General features: G+C 43.2%; 1 protein-coding gene across 1 annotated transcript; it reads right to left on the reverse strand.

Moving 5' to 3' along the window:
• Positions 1-577: 577 nt before the first annotated feature.
• Positions 578-15,929, reverse strand: LOC133917869 (serine/threonine-protein kinase EDR1-like). Its single transcript, XM_062361701.1, has 17 exons — positions 15,529-15,929; positions 13,883-14,183; positions 13,322-13,525; positions 12,807-12,995; positions 12,416-12,675; positions 11,471-11,554; positions 11,210-11,302; positions 10,460-10,555; positions 8,934-9,029; positions 8,562-8,679; positions 8,168-8,441; positions 7,255-7,378; positions 7,145-7,164; positions 6,852-7,008; positions 6,373-6,661; positions 1,171-1,243; positions 578-1,008 (listed from the first exon to the last, which is right to left on the reverse strand). The coding sequence occupies exons 2-17, from the start codon at positions 14,090-14,092 to the stop codon at positions 926-928; spliced, it is 2,370 nt and encodes a 789-aa protein (XP_062217685.1). The 5' UTR covers positions 14,093-14,183; positions 15,529-15,929; the 3' UTR covers positions 578-925.
• Positions 15,930-18,716: the final 2,787 nt, after the last annotated feature.

Raw genomic sequence — 18,716 nt, forward strand, 5'->3', positions numbered from 1 at the left:
AATCTAGCCGGAGCATCTCACCCAGGTTGCCCCTAGTTGGCTCCGCCCATGCTGCTTGCACAGGTAAGAAATGACCATCCCTTTTCTGCTTGAGACCAGGATCCACGTACTCTGAGAAGTCGTGAACTCATGTTACATCGTAGCGTGAAGGATTACAAGGGCCTCCCCTCGCTGCGTGTTTCCTGTAATCCATAACATGCGGGTTGTACTCTGCTTCCAAAGTCTTTTCTCGACCTTAATGTAATATCTTCGGATATCTCCCCTTGGTCGAGACTTTTTGGATTACAAGGGCCTGACGGCACACTATCATGTGCCATCAACTATTCATGTCGGTGATGCCGCCAAACACACCAGCGTTTGAGGATTTAACGTGAGCCGGAGTTGCCTAGCAATTGGGATTAACGAGCTGCGACCTTAGAACAATGTTGCTTTGTCCAGTATAGTCACCCGTTTTGCTGCCGAGTCGGGCGCAACATTCAGACCAATGCTGAAAGCCACCCAACACAGATAATCAGATATGAGTATTTTTTTCAGAAAAGCACAGGTAAACAGATGATCAGACGTCACACGGATCGCATCGAAAAAAGGTCTCCACTGGTGGTCATTTTCACCAGAGCACTCGAATTACATTCTTCGAAACAACCATATGGTTGATCCGTGGACAGCAACTACTAGCTTTGCCCTGCGATTCAAGGCACATTTCTTGGCCCAACATGTTCCTCTATAAACGGAAAACATTTTTTTTTTACATTTTGGGAGAAAGGGTCACCGTCATACAGTAGCAATATAAGATTTCAATATGTGTAACCTCGCCGGTTCGCGGAATCAACAGGCTCATTTTTACAGGTTTTATACAAGAAACGTCTCCACGTTTGCAGAAATTGGGTGGCAACTAGCAAGCCACGTCAGCAGAGCTGCCCTCATTTCAGCTGACAGCATATTCGCAGTCCAGCAAGCGGGTTAGGATCTCCTGGCAGCTCGGCCGATTATCGGGTTCTGCCCAGCAATCTGCAGCAAACAAAAAGCAATAGTTGCTAAGCTGCAAATAAAGAGCAGGATAGAAGCAAACCAACTCAACGTGAGTTAAGACTTCTAATTGATCTTTCTGATCTCCACTGAAATCACAGGAAAACCTCAAATTTATCTAGCTTATATAGTAAACCACATTACCTGCAATTAACTTGCCAAGAGGTCCTTCAGGGATCTCCAGACGTGACCCTTGATTAGCAACCGCGTACACCACCTACAATTGCACAATCTATGTCAGTCAACAGGTTCGCCCATTAGCATATGTAATCACAAGTAGGGCTGTTCATTCAGTTGTTTAGTAATTTCGGTTTGCTAAATACGGTGTTGTGGTAAACACGGTGTCGCTAGTATGGTAAATACAATGTTTTTAAAATATACGGTTTGGGATTGGTTAATACCAAAATATTTCGGTGGAGTATCGGTTTATACCATATTTACCAAAGTTGACGTGAATTGTTGAACTACATGTCAATTTTTTAACACGGTTACAAATTAAAATCACGGGTAGCTAAAAGAAACTATAGAACAACCTTCTGCTAGCTGCAAGAGAATATGAACTATACACAGCTACAACAGTGCACATTGAACACAAATAAGTAGATTGATTAGCTTGCTGTTTTTTTCCAAGGATCAGCTTACACTGCTTAAGAAGAACAAAGTGCCAACCAGCCGCGTTAACCGCTGTTAAGTGAGGTCGCTTGGGCCATTTGCAATTCAGCCGTGCACACGAGCAAGCATGACACGTGCTTCGCCCAACACATATGAGAGATGGGCTGCAGTGCTCAACACCCAAGTCGTGAACGCTGCCACTAGTTCAGTTTGCTCAGCGTCGCAGGTTAATCTCTGGCAATGATTCCAGGGTATACTGGTCGATTGACGCGTGAACAACGTTTGCGGTGCGCGTGTGTTTGTGATGAACCCAAGAACACATGGATTATCAAGATTCAGGCCTCCCGAAGAATAATAGCTCTACATCCTATATTTTGTTATCAGTGTTTGTGAACTGATTACAGATAAATCCCTTTTTGCTAGATCCGTTCTCCTCTTTATATACAAGATAAGGAGAACTTACAAGAGAGCCTTTTTCCGTTGACCCATACCTTGCTAGATGTACTTTTCTCATGCCATCATCACACGAAGTGTGCGCGCCGCACCTTGCGCCAATGGTACTGCAAGGCCCGTCCCATCCTCTTAGACGCCTCCACTCTTACCTTATCTCGGTAGCCCTGTCTGTCCCCTCGCCGTGCACCGCAAGCTCATCTGCCAAGCCGTTCCGTCCCAGCCTTCCGTGAGTCCGCCTACAAACTCGTCCACTTGTCTAGTCGTTCTGCAGACCCTATCCCATCTGCACGTGGTGCTAAGTCGGTCCGCAACACCCCACTCTGTAGCAATTAATGCTACGGGACGGACCGCGCCAGCCACGACTTTGTTCACTGGAGAAAGGGCCTCAGGAAGAAAAACACTTAAGTATATATCAATAAATGCGACTTAGACATGTTAGGTTTGGATGCCTCGCGACCAACAAGGGCTAGTCACGGAATCACATTAAATTGCAAGGAGGTTGATCACACAAGCCTCGCGCTGGTCGTGCAAGCCAGGGGTTGGTCGCACAATGGGCCATGGTTCAAGGAATATCCCCCGCCGGACGTCATACCCTCGTAGGGCCTGTTAGCCAGGATATCCCCTTACTCAATACTCAGACAGTAGCCCCCAAGTTTCCCTGTGGTCGTAGTCAGATCTAGTTGCACCACTTGGGTCTCGAGGGAACATAGTCCACCCAGAGTGATCGTCGACTCTGTTAGCTTTTAGAGTTTGACTCTGAACCTCACATCACGTGGGAAGGTTAAGCGTCCTGAGAAAGGTAAAGAGAGAAACATTGATTGCCACCGGACCTGAGGGGCTTTCGGTTCCCCATGCGTGCCCCCCTTGGATTTTGAGCGGTTCAGATGCCGCACCGGTTGAGATCCCTCAGTACTTCCGAGAGTGAGGTGTCATGATGAGGTGTGTATATAAAACTAAGATATTGGTGCTCAAACGCAGCCGCACATGCACGGTTTCGATCTGGAATCGGCCATGAGCCCCCTGGGTAGTAAATGATAGGATCGGGGACATTTCCTGCAGTGGCTCCGCCTTTCACCCTAGGCGTGAATCAATGGCCGATCAGGCTATAAAAGTAGTTTACCCAACCGGCCACACATCGATGCTTTTTGCAAGGCAAGAAGGCAACTCTTCTTGTGGATCATGACATCCTCCTCCCATTCTTCGTCGGGAAGGTTGATGATTTTAGAGGATTTGGCAAAGGCCTTACGTTTATTCTTCTTTTTCTCCTTCTGTTCGACCCCTTTGGAGGAGGCGGGCTAGTCGGAGTTCGACCGTGACCTGACCGTCAATTTGACGGTCTCGGGCCTCGATAGCCTGTGCGCACTTGTCTGCGAACTCGAAGAGCTCGGTAGTGCTCCGGATTTCCTTGGTGGCCAGCTTCTCGACAATCTTTTAGTCTCTGACCCCTCTCTTGAATGCTATGACCACGGATTCACTCGTGATCCTTAGAATGATGTTTCGCCGCTCAGTGAAGCGTTGGTTGAAGTCTTGCAACGGCTCACCTTGTCGCTACCTGACTTGATACAGGTCATCCTCGACCTTGGGTCGGGCATAGCTCCCCTGGAAGTTGGCGACAAACTGGTCATACAGATCCTGAGCAAACCGACTCGCGGGGGAGGTTCATAAGCCACAGTCGGGCTGAACCCGTCAAGACGGTCGAGAAGTAGTTAGCCATGACTTTCCAGTGGCCTCCCACGGCCTGCACCATGCTGGTGTAGATCTGTAGAAACTCATCGGGGTTGGTCGAGCCATCGTACTTTTCGGCTATGACTGACCGAAACTTGTCTGGCTAACGCACCTCTCATAACTGAGCTGATAAGACGTTGCACCCCATTCTGTAATGGGGAGTTACCTGCTGATGAGCGACAGCGCGTGCTAGAGGAGACAACGATCACGCGGTCCTAGGGAAGGGATAGATGAATCTGACGCCTCCCTATGCCGGGGAGGCGTGTTAGGACTACTTGCCCTTTTTCTGCTCTCGCCAAACGCGGTCCTCCTACCTTTGGGTGGCCACCTTGCTCTGGATCATGTCGCAGAGGTCGTGTTGGCGCAGAGAGTCGCACGGGTCAGAGGGTTGGCTATCCCGACATGGCGAGGGTCTCCGAGCACTCCCTGTTACTGAGGGAGGACAAGATCTTTCCTGCCATGGGGTCTGCAGTGATTCTTGGCGATCGCTACCTTCACCAATCCTAGCGACGGACGTGGTGTTTGCCATCGCAGTTTGGTGTCGGGCGGTCTCAACAAGGAGGGCGAGGTCACGCAACGATAGCGCTACATGTGAACCCTCCGGTACTATTACCGATGGGTGGCTAAGAAGCATTCGCATGGTCTGCAGATTCTGTGCAGGCGTCATGGCCTCATAGTTGAGATGTCGAGCGCGAAGTGAGATATCGCGAGGGGGGAGCCCCTGGCATTTGTGTGACGTGACGGCCTTGGTGACGACACCACCAAGGATCGTGTCCTCTGCGGTGGCTCCTTCGGGCAATGTTGTGGTGGTTGGGGCTGTGCCAGAGCGTCCGATGTTGTGGTGGTTGGGGCTGTACCAGAGCGTCCCCGTGTCCGACGCCAGTCTGGTTCACCTCTGGGCGTGTGGCCTGGGGATCATTGCCAGCACCCGGAACAAGGGAGCCTCCGCTACCCCCTGATGCATGAACTGTCATGCAAACTTCCCATTGAGTCTCGGAGCCTTCAGACTCCGATTCGATGCCCCATACCTGAAGCACACCGGGCTCATCTGGGTCGTACTCCATGACGAACACCTCCCGGTGACCGAGGTCCTCGGAACGGGACTCAGTGGTTGCCGTGGATCCGGCCATGGGTAGCCCAATCTAATCTCCAATACTTACCGAAACGCAGAAATACACCCCTTACCTGGCACACCAACTGTCATGGGTTAATCCCAAACAATGATTCCAAGATGTACCGGTCAATGGACGCGTGAACAACGTTCGCGGTGTGCGTGTGTTTGTGATGAACTCAAGAACGCAGTGGTTATCCAGGTTCAGACCTCCCGAAGGATAATAATCCTACGTCCAGTGTATTTTGTTATCAGTGTTTGTGAACTGTTTACAGATGAGTCCACTTTTGCTAGACCCGTTCTCCTCTTTATATACAAGAGAAGGAGAACTTACAAGTGGGCTCTTTTCCGTTGACCCATACCTAGCTAGATGTACTTTTCTCAGGCCATCATCACGCGGAGCGTGCGCGCCGCACCTTGCGCCGGTGGTACTACAGGGCCCATCCCATCCTCTTAGACGCCTCCACTCTTACCTTATCTCGGTAGCCCTGCCTGTCCCCTCGTCGTGCGCCGCAAGCTCGTCTACCAAGCCGTTCCGTCCCAGCCTTCCGTGAGTCCACCTGCAAACTCATCCACTTGCCTGGTCATTCTGCAGACCTTATCCCATCTGAGCGTGGTGCTAAGTGTCTGCAACACCCCACTCTATAGCAATTAATGCTACGGGACAGGGCACTGCCCATCTACGCCGACCACGACTTTGTTCGCTGCAGAAGCTTTGGGAAGGAAAATACTTGAGTGGATATCAATAAATGCGACTTAGACAGGTTAGGTCTGGACGCCTCGCGGCCTGCAAGGGCTGGTCGTGGGATCACATTAAATTGCAAGGAGACTGGTCGCGCAAGCCTCGCACTGATCGTGCGAGACAGGGGTTGGTCGCGCGATGGGCCAGGGTTCAGGGAATACCCCCCCACCGGATGCCATACCCCCGTGAAGCCTGTTAGTCAGGATGCTCCCTTACTCAATACTCCGACACTCAGTATAATCAGTTTCCAGTCGGTAAATCTCGAACAAACTGATGCAACAAAATCCAAGATTTCTGCCTACCATACCAAAAACCATATACCGGTTAAGCCGAGTTGACCGGTACGGTTCGGCCTTTTTAGGACAGTTTTTCGGTTTGGCATAATTGGGAACAGCCCTAATCACAATGACATCAAGAAAAATGCATCACAATGCACACTTAGTGGCTTGAGGCGTCGAGCTGCCTCAGAGGATTAACAACCAATTCAGGTAGAGATCAGAATACACTGTGCATTCAGGTAGAGATCAGCACACACTGTGCATTCAGGTAGAGATCAGCACACACTGTGCATTCAGGTAGAGATCAGCACACACTGTGCATTCAGGTAGAGATCAGCACACACCGTATGCTTCAGTCAATATACAACTTAGGGAAATACATTCATGCTGCAACAGTTTCAACAAAAGGGTGAATGAATGCTTACTTGAACTGGGGAGATGCCATCCCATGGGCGACTCAATGTGCACAGCTCCCACATGATAACGCCAAGGCTGAATATATCGCATTTCTCTGTGAAAGGTTCATTCCTTATAAGCTCAGGGGCCATCCATTCGGGGGTGCCAGCAGAGAAGTTATCAGTCATAGGACTCCCAGTCATCACTCGAGAAAGACCAAAGTCACATATCTTGACAGTCCAATGCTTATTCACCAGACAGTTTGCACTTTTCAGATCCCTGTGAACTATCTTCATGCGGTGTATGCACATCAAACCCCTTTTAAATGAACAAGATAATTCTTTCATATAAGCAATTAATGATAAAAGGACTGAACAAGATTAAAGTGTAAGCGGCAAAATTGAATTGTATCAAACATAATATTTTCTTTAAAGGTCCAGAATATTTAAAAACAGCCAGCAGAAATATATAGAGTAACAGTTGTTTACATAACGAAAGAAGATCTAACCTGCATATATCTCGTACAATTTTTAACCTCCTACGCCAACTGAGCTTCTTTTTCTGACCACTCATATGGATGAGATAGTACAGTGATCCCATTTCCATATATTCGGTTACCATTGACAAGTGTGGAGGTGTAATGCATGCACCAAGAAACAATATAACTACAGGACAGAATACAAAAATTTGGTCAGAAAGCCATCTTTTTACTTAGGAGACATGGCAGTTGATATCTAGTTTTGAGCTGTTGAGAATTGTATTCTGGAACTTTAGTTCACATCAGTCAACTTGAATGATTACCATTTGGGTGTCGTAGCCGGCTGAAAGGAAAGAATAAAGTTACCAAATTTAGTGTAAATTTAATGAAAAAAAAGTTGTCAATAGAAATAAATCAAGAGTACTTCTGGTACCTCAGGATGTATATCTCATTGCAAAAATCTTCCATGTTCTCAGTTGTCAGATCCTGTTCTAGAAACACTTTGATGGCAACATCAGTTCCATTCCATATACCACGGAAAACCTCTCCGAAGAATCCTGATGAAGCATTTCGACAAAGGTTAGCTCCTTAGGCTTTAATCAGGACCAAAAAATTGCAAAAGAAAACCAGGAAAAAAAAAGAATAGGGTCATTTCCATAATGAAAGCAGAAGAATGCAATATGAAAAGGGATGCATGCAACTATGCATATTTATACCCATCCCCACTTGCATGCCTACTCCTATAGTTGTATTGCTTCTCTATCAGTGATGAGTAAGCTCCAATCAATGTAAAATGTGACCCTCGATCTGGAAAGGAGGTATGGACAGATATTGTACTTTCGCAGCCAACGTGAAGGTTGGAATTTGTTGACATCTTTGACAGATGGCTATACTTGAGCCTATTGCAGGAAATCATGAAATTCTCTGAAAATAAATAACTGTACAGCTTTGAAGTATCATATTTATAACTGGTTTAAAATAATTAATTTTTTTGTCAAGTAAACAGCTTCTATGGGGTAAAAAGTAAAGAGATAAATGAGAATATCTAGACATAGCTTAGGAGAGATTGAATTCATTTGATCCGTTTTTCAGAGGTGTTTGGTAAAAGTTTATGAGTAGGGACATTCTAATGTAAGGCTGTATGGTGTCTTTACTTTCTGTTGATTGTAAGAGCATATTGAAAAGAGAGCGGAGCGTAATAAAAGCAGTAAAACACTTTTCACAGCAGAGTGACAAACACAAACTTAGATATACAAGAATCTGAGAGGTGCATTCAACAAGTATTTACGCTACAAGTATATAGTAGACTTCAGTAAAACCCTCTGAGGAAGTTCAAGATAACTTGCCTATTCCAACCCGTGTGCCAATTGTTATCTCGGAGAAATCTATGTTCCATTCTTCAAAAGGCAATAAAGGTTTATTAAAAAATGAGGAGCTCTGAAAAACTTTGTTCCACGCCAATGCCAAGTTCTCTTTACTTATAAAATCATCATCACTTTTTTGGGTAATTTGACCCCTATATTCATGAGGAGACGTAGGTAATGACATGGCCTTCTGAGTAGAACCAGTTCGGTTTCTTGAGCCATTGTTGGTAGCAAGAACTCTCCGAGATGCATCATCCTAAGAATGAAAATAAAATAGTGAGCCCAAGCTGATGAAATGCAAAGAACAATTACATGCACAAGATATAAAGGACAAATATGAAGAAGATGAAAACAATTTTAACATGTAGGAATGTACCTTAGTTGGGCAGTAATTCACATTGCTCTGGTCCTCCGTAACATATGAGCATGAATCTTCGACATGATCCCTTTGGAGGCGATTTTGCTTTAGTGTTTCGTTCATAGCCCGAACTGCCCTGTTAAAGAGTTTTAAGATTAAAACAATAAATAACTCATGTTAATAAGGAACTAACCTGTCTACATGTCTCTGTATAAAATAAACCAAACCTAGCATGATGACCAATGAGGATATCTAGCATCTAAGCACAGTCATGAGCAAAACATGCTGTGGCCATTGGTGTACTTTGAGTGAAAGCAACATGCACACCTAAGTAGTTTTTTGAAAAATAAGCCATCTCCACTCTCATCCGATAGTTCAAATTATAATTACCTCACAATGTCATCTCCAATCTCGGGTGTGATGCTAATGCTTCTTCCTCTTATTCTTCGAGTGTTAGGTGTTGAACTGCCACTGAGGCCATCTGATCTACAAGTGCATAAAATGGTTTGTTCAAAAACGGATATCACATTTATGAAAGGCTTTGTTGTTGTAGTTGCTGCTGCTAGTGCTGCTGTTGTATGAAAAGTTTTGCAAAGGAAAAAACTAAGCTAGATGAGAGCAAAAAATAGTATACACCTCAGTAACAGGTCAAGTCATAAAACAAAACCAAATCATTTCATGGACATTTTCACTGCAAACTGTGCTCAGAAGTTGAATTACTCAAGTAATCAAATATCATTTGATTGGCTATATAGGTGATATTGGAGGTTTCACGTATTCTCTATAACATGAAACATTCTTACATATCAGGAAAAAGGCTTACTCATCCATATGTTAAATGCCAGTAATAGTTTAGAAAAAGATGAAAGAAACAGACCAAAACCGTCCTTTTGAATATGTTATGTATCAATATCTCTTGATGGTTCTTAAATAGTGTGCTTGATTGAAACCTGAAGAATGATTCTAAATGTAGTCAAGATGGCTCAAACTTTATTACACTATCCATTGAAAACCAAGTACTTTTACACTTGTGAAGCTATTAGTTTACACAGATTCTGTCTTCTAATTGCTAGAAAATATAAAACACGCTGCACACCTAGAGCAATTCAAACATTAATTTACATGCTCATTTTAAATATGCCAGATTTTTTCATATAAACTACTAATTGGGTTATATGAGTTTCTTAAATTATTGCTAGCAAGAAATATGACTAATGCATTCCGTACTTCCATCAGATTCAATGGTGCAACGCCGAATGTTCAACGGGTCTTATGTCTAGCCGGTGAAGAAACTCATCTATGGAGTCTGGCCGGGGCTAGAGGTCTGGTTCAGCTAGCTGCGGGTTAATCCTTGTGCTAGTGAGTTTCTTGGTCGTTTTGTAATGTTTGTGGCGCGTCTGTAACTCGTTAAGAGGGGTATGTGTGGGTGTGTTGTATTCTATAACCTTTCTTTCTTAATGCAATGATACGCAACTCTCCTGTGTATTAGAGAAAAAAAATGAAATAAAAAAGGCAAACTAATTTGGCTTTCCAACACCACAAAAACCCACCATCATGTACTTGGTAGAAAACCAGACACCACCTGTGGTCGAGAGCCATAGGAGCTTAGAACAATGGTAGAGTTCCAGTTTCAAAATTGAAATTTCCATTTGAAGAACCCACAAAATAAGTCAGCCAAGAGTCAAGACTCCACAAAGCTAGTATCTGCTTCCTAGATATATACAAAATCATATGGTTGCCACTAGCTAGGGAATGAAACGAAAATAAAAAGATTGAAGGAGCCAATGATTGGAACTTATGACACTACGCTGCCAAGCTGACTAATTAAAACAACATATTAGTGACAACAAAAAATAATCACAAGTGTAAAACTTGAACCCCCTCCCCCCCTTCCCAAAAAAACACAATTGGCAAACCTTGATGCAACTCCACTTTCTGTGTATTCTTGAAATGATTGCTTCTCACCACCAAGTATAGATCTTCCCCTTGCTCTCATCAATGGATGCTCGGGACTACACCAGGGAAACCAAAATGAAAAAAAAAAAAAAAAAATCTCATGAGAACACTGGTACCTCTGGGTTCAAGACAATGAAACAAATGACAGATTTCATAATTTGTATCATGTAAGTCACCACTCTCTACTAGACTAAAACATGTCATATGGTAAACAGAGAAAAACATGCAAACTGTAATCACAAAACAACCACAATTGACTCCATAATACTCCCTCGAGTCACAGAAAGGTGGTGTTTCCGTCCTTCTAGACATGGAGATGGTCTCCAAAACACAACTTTGACCAGCGATTTGTATTGCAATATGACAACTTTGACAAGCAATTTATACTGCAATATATATTTAAAACCAAACAAAATTGTAATATTAATATATTATGAGACAAATCGAAAATACCATTTTGATATGACCAACCATAACACCTGCGAGTATACCATAGGTCAAAGTTCAAATAGTATGATGGCACACCTTCTAAAACACCAACAGTTTTCCTTACTGGAGGGAGTACTGGTGATAGGTTTTGATAATATAATGATGACTTTCCACGAAGGCATATAATTACACTTGAAGATCAACCAAAAATTAATATAAACAACAATACTAAAGATAGAGATATGAACTAAAGAAATTAATGGCTACAGTTGAGCGAATACCTTGAACTAGCACCACGGGGTTCCTCGGCAACTCCACTCCGTTGGCTGCGCCTCCAAAAGGCATTTGCTATGTTTGGTTCACTACATGACGTGCTGGTTTAAAGAACCGACAACTTCTTAGCAAATGCAATGAAAAAGAAAGTCCAAAATATTGACACAAGTACCATATAATTGCATAATATTTCATCCAATTAATATTATTTCCAATTATAAAACAAACTTTTCAATAAACTAGCTGTGAAATCATCATTTAGGTGCTACCTCAATTTCCCCTCTGAAAATGTTCTTGATTTCAACATCATATTACGCAATGATCGTCCAGATAGATTTGATGAAGATTCAATTCTGCACTGAGATAGAGACAGAATGTTTTTATCTTGCTTACAATCAAAACTCTATCTAAAGTTAATGGATTGCAAGTTGAGATGAATGGTATGAACAAATACAGCTGACAGGAAGTTATCTGATATATGTTACTGGCATGCTGGGCTTCATCTCTAGCCTACCCCAACTTCTTGCGACAACAAATATACGAATTCAAATATCCATGGTTGACACTGCCTCGTATAACTCGCCATTTAACATGCTCATATATTTTATACAGTTCCATTCATGGCAGTAACATATCTCAGCTTTTATTGCTGTCAATGTGAACATTCACTTCAATAATGCTCCTACCAGCCACCTAAGCACTTTTATTACAAAATATATGCTAAAATAATTCTTAATGTTGTCTCACCTTCTCACATTTTTTGTTTTAGATTAATGTTGTCTCATCTTCTCGCATTTTTTGTTTTAGATTAATGTTGTCTCATCTTCTCGCACTTTTTGCTTTAGAATTGCCCCTAAAAAATTTTGTACTAGAGACACTACTAGCCTACCCAACAAAGCAAACCAAGAAGACAGTCACCCTTCAGTATAACCAATATTGTGTCTTGAATAATCCTAAGTCCTATTTGTTTGAAGGTTGAAGATAGAGTTCAACCGTGTTTAACTTTTTTTTCTTTACAAAGATAATAAAATGTGTGAAACACTCGATATGCCAACTAAATATCACAAAGAACCAGCAGAGTTACATGCAATGTTTTCTACAACAAGTAACTAAATATCCGAATGAACAAACATGGACATATTACACAGTATGGGAAAACATAGCGAGGCTCTGGATCACATAACTAAGAGGAGAAATTTAATACATAAACATACCCTTCAGCTTCAACTTTATCAGATAGTCCATAAAGAGGGCTATTGGGCTCAAGGGGAGAATCACAAGAGTCATTTTCAGCTGAGTCACTCTCACCCGCAGCCGAGATATGCGATATAAAGATAGCCTTAGCTGAAAAAGGAATCAGCTGGCCTGGAAATCGCATAAGATCAACTAGAAGCTCCATAGAGTTCAGTGAAACTACCACAGACATATGCTTGTACGAGTCCACAAATCCAACAGCACCATCATCAGGTAGACCCTATGAAAAATATGTTTTAAGTATTTTTGAACTTAGGTTTTGTTACAAATAACATACGATAGCATATGTGCAATGAAGCATATGAAATATGCAAATAAAAAAATGGAAAGGGGACAAAACTGTAAACATACCACTACAAGTTTACTCTCAAGGCCAACGGCATCTGCAAGAACCTTAAAAAGAATAGCTCGAGGTCGGCATGACCCATGCCTTATCTGCCCTAGAAGTTGTGGTCCTCTATTTCCAAAGAAATGAGTATCTTCGGTTGAACCTCTTGCTAGACTCGCATCAGGATTTTGTCGCTTGAAGCAGTCAAAAACCTTTTATGGGAATAATAAGCTAAGTGTCACACATGAATCAAGTTACAAGGCTACAAGCTAATACTTGTTAACATTAAAATAATTTCAGTAAGGATGCCCTTGATGCGGTTGATGCAAGGATTGGATTTATTAATATAGTGGCGCCCAAAATTTGCCAATGGAAAAGATTAAACACAAACCAGCACTAAATGTCCTGTAGGAATCAAAAGTACCCAAAGATGATATGATAATAACATTCATTGATGATTATGAAACTGAGCTCCTAATAAGGAATTTCACATGGAAGACAGAAAATTGTACTCAATTTATACTTTCTAAAAACTTACCAAACCTGCTATTTTCTTTATCACTAAAGCCGGGCTAGAGTTCAAGCCCTTGACAAGTGCAGCACTAAGCTGCTTCAACATGAAAACCTTCTTATCCCTCTCAGTGTCTACGATAATTATGTCTGCCTTAAGCCCATCTGCTTCAAGGGTTTGAAGGTCATCTAGTGGTGGTATTGTTGGGAAAATCTCCTTCAGCTTTTTATCCTGTATGAATTGACCACAGGTCAACAACATAACCGTAGCACGATGAAAATACCAAGTTCGTAAAAAAATAAAACAAAGAAAAAACTTTCACTAAATCATTGTCTTAATCATAATGTAAAGAGAAATAACAAAACATTATTGTAGAATCTAATGTCTAAATTCTATTACTTCTCTTTCTTAGTCCATATGTAAAAACTTGATTTACCATTGAATAAAGACACTGATAAACAGAAGTGTTTTACGTGATTTTGCAGACATTTAGCTGTAAATCCCTATCATGGGTACAGATTAATCTAGTGTGGTTTTTAAAATGTCTCCAGAAGAACAAAAGATATTAATCTAGAGAGTAATCCTCACCGGGATGATTGAATAGAAACCATTTGGGATTAACCCTGAATAAGTTCCTGTTGACCACAGTAATTGAGAAGCCTTCCAGGGCAAGGACCTAACTTCCTGTTTTCTTGATATGGAAACAGACTCTACTTTTTCCAAAAAGTCTGGCGGCCACCAACTAGGTTCGCATGAGCTAGCTTCAGATAGCCCAGAACTAGTTGGTGTTTCATCCATTTCTCAGATAATGAAGTTCCTCAATCCCAAACCATGGGTACCATATGACAACTTTGTGCTCAATAGGACCACTGATCAATTTGGTTCATATCTGTGCAAAAGGGAGGTGTTAATATAAATCTCAGGAAATCAGAAACAACTCTGACAAATTTCTCCTAAGGAGGTTTTGTACAATAAAAAGCTTTTGTTGTAACTCACACTTTGTGTAGATAACCTTCCATCCTCTTTATAGTACTAACAAATTTATAGGAAATTTCGCAATAAAACTAAAAAAATAATTTATATGCAGTTCTGGATTGGCATAATGCAAATTCCAAATCTGTTCACTAGTTTCGATAAAAAAACATAACAGCCTGACAATCTTTTTGAAAGTAAAATAATACTAGCAAACCTCAGGACTACTTGTTAAATTTTTTTCTCAAAATTAACAAGCCACTTGATGGTAACATCTAACTAAAAAGCATGAGAACATGTGAACTGCGTGAGCACCCAGGTGAGAGAGTAACTTTTGTTGTTGATCAGAGCTCATTAGTGGTCTACAAAGAAGGGTCAGCAAGTACATAGAAGTGATCACATGCTTTCTTTATCAGCTTGCATGCATCCTGATGTCAATTAGAACCAGAAAAGGCACCCAACTTGAAATGTAATCACATGAAATTTTGTCATGTGGCCTCTTCAGGCTCACCGCAAAATTCCAGAGCAAAAATAGCAGACTTGCAACCAGATATGGTCTACAATTCCAGCAGTCACTATTATCCTAATACATTTTAAGAGCAGTGGGACTGTTCATGTAGTCAAAACATGTGATCAATTTAAGGCATCTTTAACAGGGAACTATCTGTGGACCATGCACAATGAGCGCATAACACCATACACTGTGTGATCTAGATCCAGCCTCATGTTTACCTGAATTGAGCACCACAGTAAAACCTCCAACAAACAAACAGAACGCTCATGGTGCCTGAGCACCTCGACATGACATACATTAACGATGGTACCGTCCAGATTTCCATAAACTACTATGCAATGGAGTAGAACACTGAAAATACATCTCAGCCGTCAGCAAATTCGCTTCGGCAGCTATTTCTGGACAAAATGGGCAGAATCAGGGCGGATGCACCCAGAGCCAGGGGCAGACTTGCGTGGAGCATGCGGGTTCAGTCGAACACGCAAAATTTCTGGAAAAATAAACTGCACCCGAAGCTAAATTGGGTACCTAGAACTAGAACCATGGTGTCAACTAATGTCGATCTCGCACGCTGAAGAAGACGACGAACCTAACCGAACCTAAGTGGATGGATTGGACTAGCATCGCACCACGCGGCACACAAATTCACAACTAACCGATCGGCGAGAACGAGAGATTTGGATCCGAATTCAGAGCAGAGCCAACTCTCGGAGCAGGGCAACCCACCAGGCAAGCGAGGAACACTTACCAACAGAAAGGAGAAACCAGTCCACGTCCGGACGGATCTCCGCTCCGCTGGACCGAGTGAGGAGCGGAGCGGCCCTGTGGTGGCAGCCGCAGTGCTACGGAGCGGCGGGTGGAGGATCCCGCGGCGTCGAGCTCTGTCGCGTCGCGTCGTGCTCGGCTGGTGGAGGAGTTGGCGGGGAGGCCGGTCGCGGCAGCCACGCTTCGCCGGGAGAGGACTGAGAGGAGAACAGCGAAGCCAGAGCGGACGAGGGAAGGAGGGAGGAGGCGCCGAGGCGGGTGGGAAGATTACTGCCAGTCTCCAACTGTGGGGAGGCGTCGGTAGGCGCTGGGGTTGCAGGACGGAGGGAGAGGAGCAGTGAGGCGGAGGAACCGTGGTGGGTGGGCCTGGGTCTATGCGTCTCGCCTCTGTCCTGTCCAGAGGTGTTGCTGGTTGTGCTGTGTGCGCGTAAGGTTTCTGTCACAAGGGACCTAAAAAAGATTTTCATTTCAAATGTTAGCAGTGGTTAATTGCATATAACATGCTAATAATAGTTTGTATTTTGTAAATAAGCATCACCCTGCTTATTAAGGCAAAATCTTATGTGCAAACCAACATCATGATTTAAACTAGTAAACCATAGTCGGTACCCGTCTCATGCACATTTCACAACACCCCGCGATCCCGCCAGCCTACATTGTAGCTTTCGCATAAAACCCCATGCGCGGTTTGTTTCGTCGCATTTTTTTTTCGATTCTAAGCGGCGTGCGGGGAGTCGAACCAATCCGAGGCGGCGCGGCGCACATTGCAAGATGAGCGTGACAAGGACTAGCTTGGTGATGGACACGATGGTGACCAGCCCGTCGATGGGCGCAACGGCGATGAAGACTGGCTCGCCGATGGGCGCGACAATGACTGGCTCGACGATGGGCACGATGACGAAGCCATGGACGGCAACGGCCTTGTCAAGTGACCTAGATGCGACTACGACGCTCTGTTCCGCATAGTCACATCAAGGACGAACTTCGATGACAGACTCGATTGCGGTGTTCCGGTGATGTTAACGACCGGCCGCTCCTCTTTGTTGAATGCATGCAATACATCAACCTTACCACGGCCAATAGAACACCAGCTAGGCGATGGACCTGAATATCTAAGCACCAGAACCTTCCCAATCAATGATGATGAGTGCACCACTCTGTAAAAGCACATCATTCCATCCTATGTAAGTACAATTAATATCATGAGCACAGTGCATCACTTGTATCATTGACATTAGATTACTGATTGCAATAAGTGTATTTTATTGTAGGAATTAATACGCGTATCAGAAGTGCCTAGTCATTTAGTGCTAGTTGTGGGGATGGAGTTTGCTGATGTAGAATCAGCTGAGAAGTTTTAAAAAAATTACTCTCATAAAGCTATGTTTTTAGTTCAGATTGGACAACATAAAAGTGGTGAACGGCGAATTGACGTGGAAGCGATTCTATTGCTCAAGAGAAGGATTTCGACGTGAAGGAGAGAAAAAGTTTAAGGCACCGCTCTAAATGGTTGATAAGAAGAAGAAGAAGTTAGAGCGCATGTGGAAACTAAATATGTGTGATTGTGAGACCATGATCTAATTCAGGCTAACCTTCGGTGGCTAATTGACCTCTGAAGATGCTGAGCTCAACCTTTCTGGCAAACCAACCTGGCTCAGATCAGAGATTATCACAACTTCAGAGACAGTTCAACCATGCTCATAATTTCAGGATTTACCAATTCAACACAATCATCATATATTATACATGAGCAGACTCACTCAAATTGACAACAAAATTTATATTGATTACCAATCTGTTTACAAAATGATATTTATAATGAATTGTACAAGAGAAACTAAAACTTACAAACTGATGTTTCTGCCACAATACCATAAAGTTTACACCAATCGAAGTACCAAAATTTCTGCCACAATTTATGAAGAAAAGCTCACTTTGGTGAACATTGACCGTAACATGTACAGTCCAAGCTGCAAAATCCAGGAATGACGACATTGAACTAGATGTACTGAGAAGATGCTTTTGCATTGCACCACTGCGCTGTTAAAGTCAACAATGAGCCCTTGTATTGTAGTTATATATACCATCATGCTTTTTCATTGTAAGCAGCAATGGTCCTCAAGACTGAAGCAACATTAGAAATTTGCCCAGCGAAACTCCAAAATGTCTCAAAACATACTCTGGAACCTGTTCAAAATCTACTAGAAAAGGGAATGAAAAGTTTATCTACAGCAGCATCAACGTACTCGATACAGATCCAGTACCAACACTTTCAATCAACTTGTGGAACTGCAGTAGCTGCAACTAACATGAGGTTAAGACCATCCCAAACATATTCCCTTCATTTCGTTCCCTTCTTTATTTCCCTCTCCGTTCTCATTCCTTTTATTTTCTCTCATCTCCAACAACTTTCCTTCGAAGGTATTTGTGAAGGGAAATGAGAGAGAATCACATCCTGAAGGGAATGACTTTAGAATCTCTTCGTGACGGGAACCGTGAAGGGAAACCGTTAGAGTGCTGAAGGAAACGAAAATTCATTCGTAAAGAGATTTTGGGTCCTGACGGGAATCCGTTGAGGATGTTCTAACTGAGGCCGACACAAGCCGGAGTTATCTAGGGCGGCATGGGGTGGTCGGAGTGTTGAGGCGTGGTCCCCACGGCAGCGAGGAGGTGGAGGCATGCGAGGGGCACCGTGGGTAGCGGGAAGGAGCCGAAGAGGGTGTGCAGGTCTAGGAGTGAGACGAAGAAGGCGAGGCAGAATGCGATGGCATCGAAAAGCAGGAGCAATGCAACCAAGGGGAGGGCACAGAAGAGCAAGATCACGTTGAAACCCTAGCTCGCGGATCGGGAGAGAATGGGGAATATGCTAAGGGGGTTTTCTACAAAAGCTTCAGTGTAGGGGTGGTGGGATCATGGGGTGTTGTGGGATGTGCATTGGACAACTGACAACTGTGGTTTGCACATTTGCACCACGACACTGGTTTATACATAAGATTTTGCCGCTTATTAAACGAGTTAAGATTCTTATCCGCTATCAAATCATGGTTGAAGATGTGAGTGTACATCTAGAGCACTAAATTCAAGTCCTTTTGAATACGAATTGAAGTGACTACTTTTTTAAAAAAATAGCTATGTACATTCTAAATGTCTTGACGTCATGTTAGGGGCCAA

Source organism: Phragmites australis, chromosome 1, assembly GCF_958298935.1.
Source record: "Phragmites australis chromosome 1, lpPhrAust1.1, whole genome shotgun sequence".
Lineage (NCBI taxonomy): Eukaryota > Viridiplantae > Streptophyta > Magnoliopsida > Poales > Poaceae > Phragmites > Phragmites australis.

What these genes read in the sequence shown, in the direction of transcription:
- LOC133917869 (XM_062361701.1), bottom strand. Translation starts at nt 14,092, where the DNA reads ATGGATGAAACACCAACTAGTTCTGGGCTATCTGAAGCTAGCTCATGC. An exon ending in GAAAGTGGAGTTGCATCAAG is followed by an intron (nt 9,030 to 10,459) that starts GTTTGCCAATTG and finishes ATGCACTTGTAG; the next exon opens with ATCAGATGGCCTCAGTGGCA. An exon ending in TCTTGGCAAGTTAATTGCAG is followed by an intron (nt 1,009 to 1,170) that starts GTAATGTGGTTT and finishes TGTTTGCTGCAG; the next exon opens with ATTGCTGGGCAGAACCCGAT.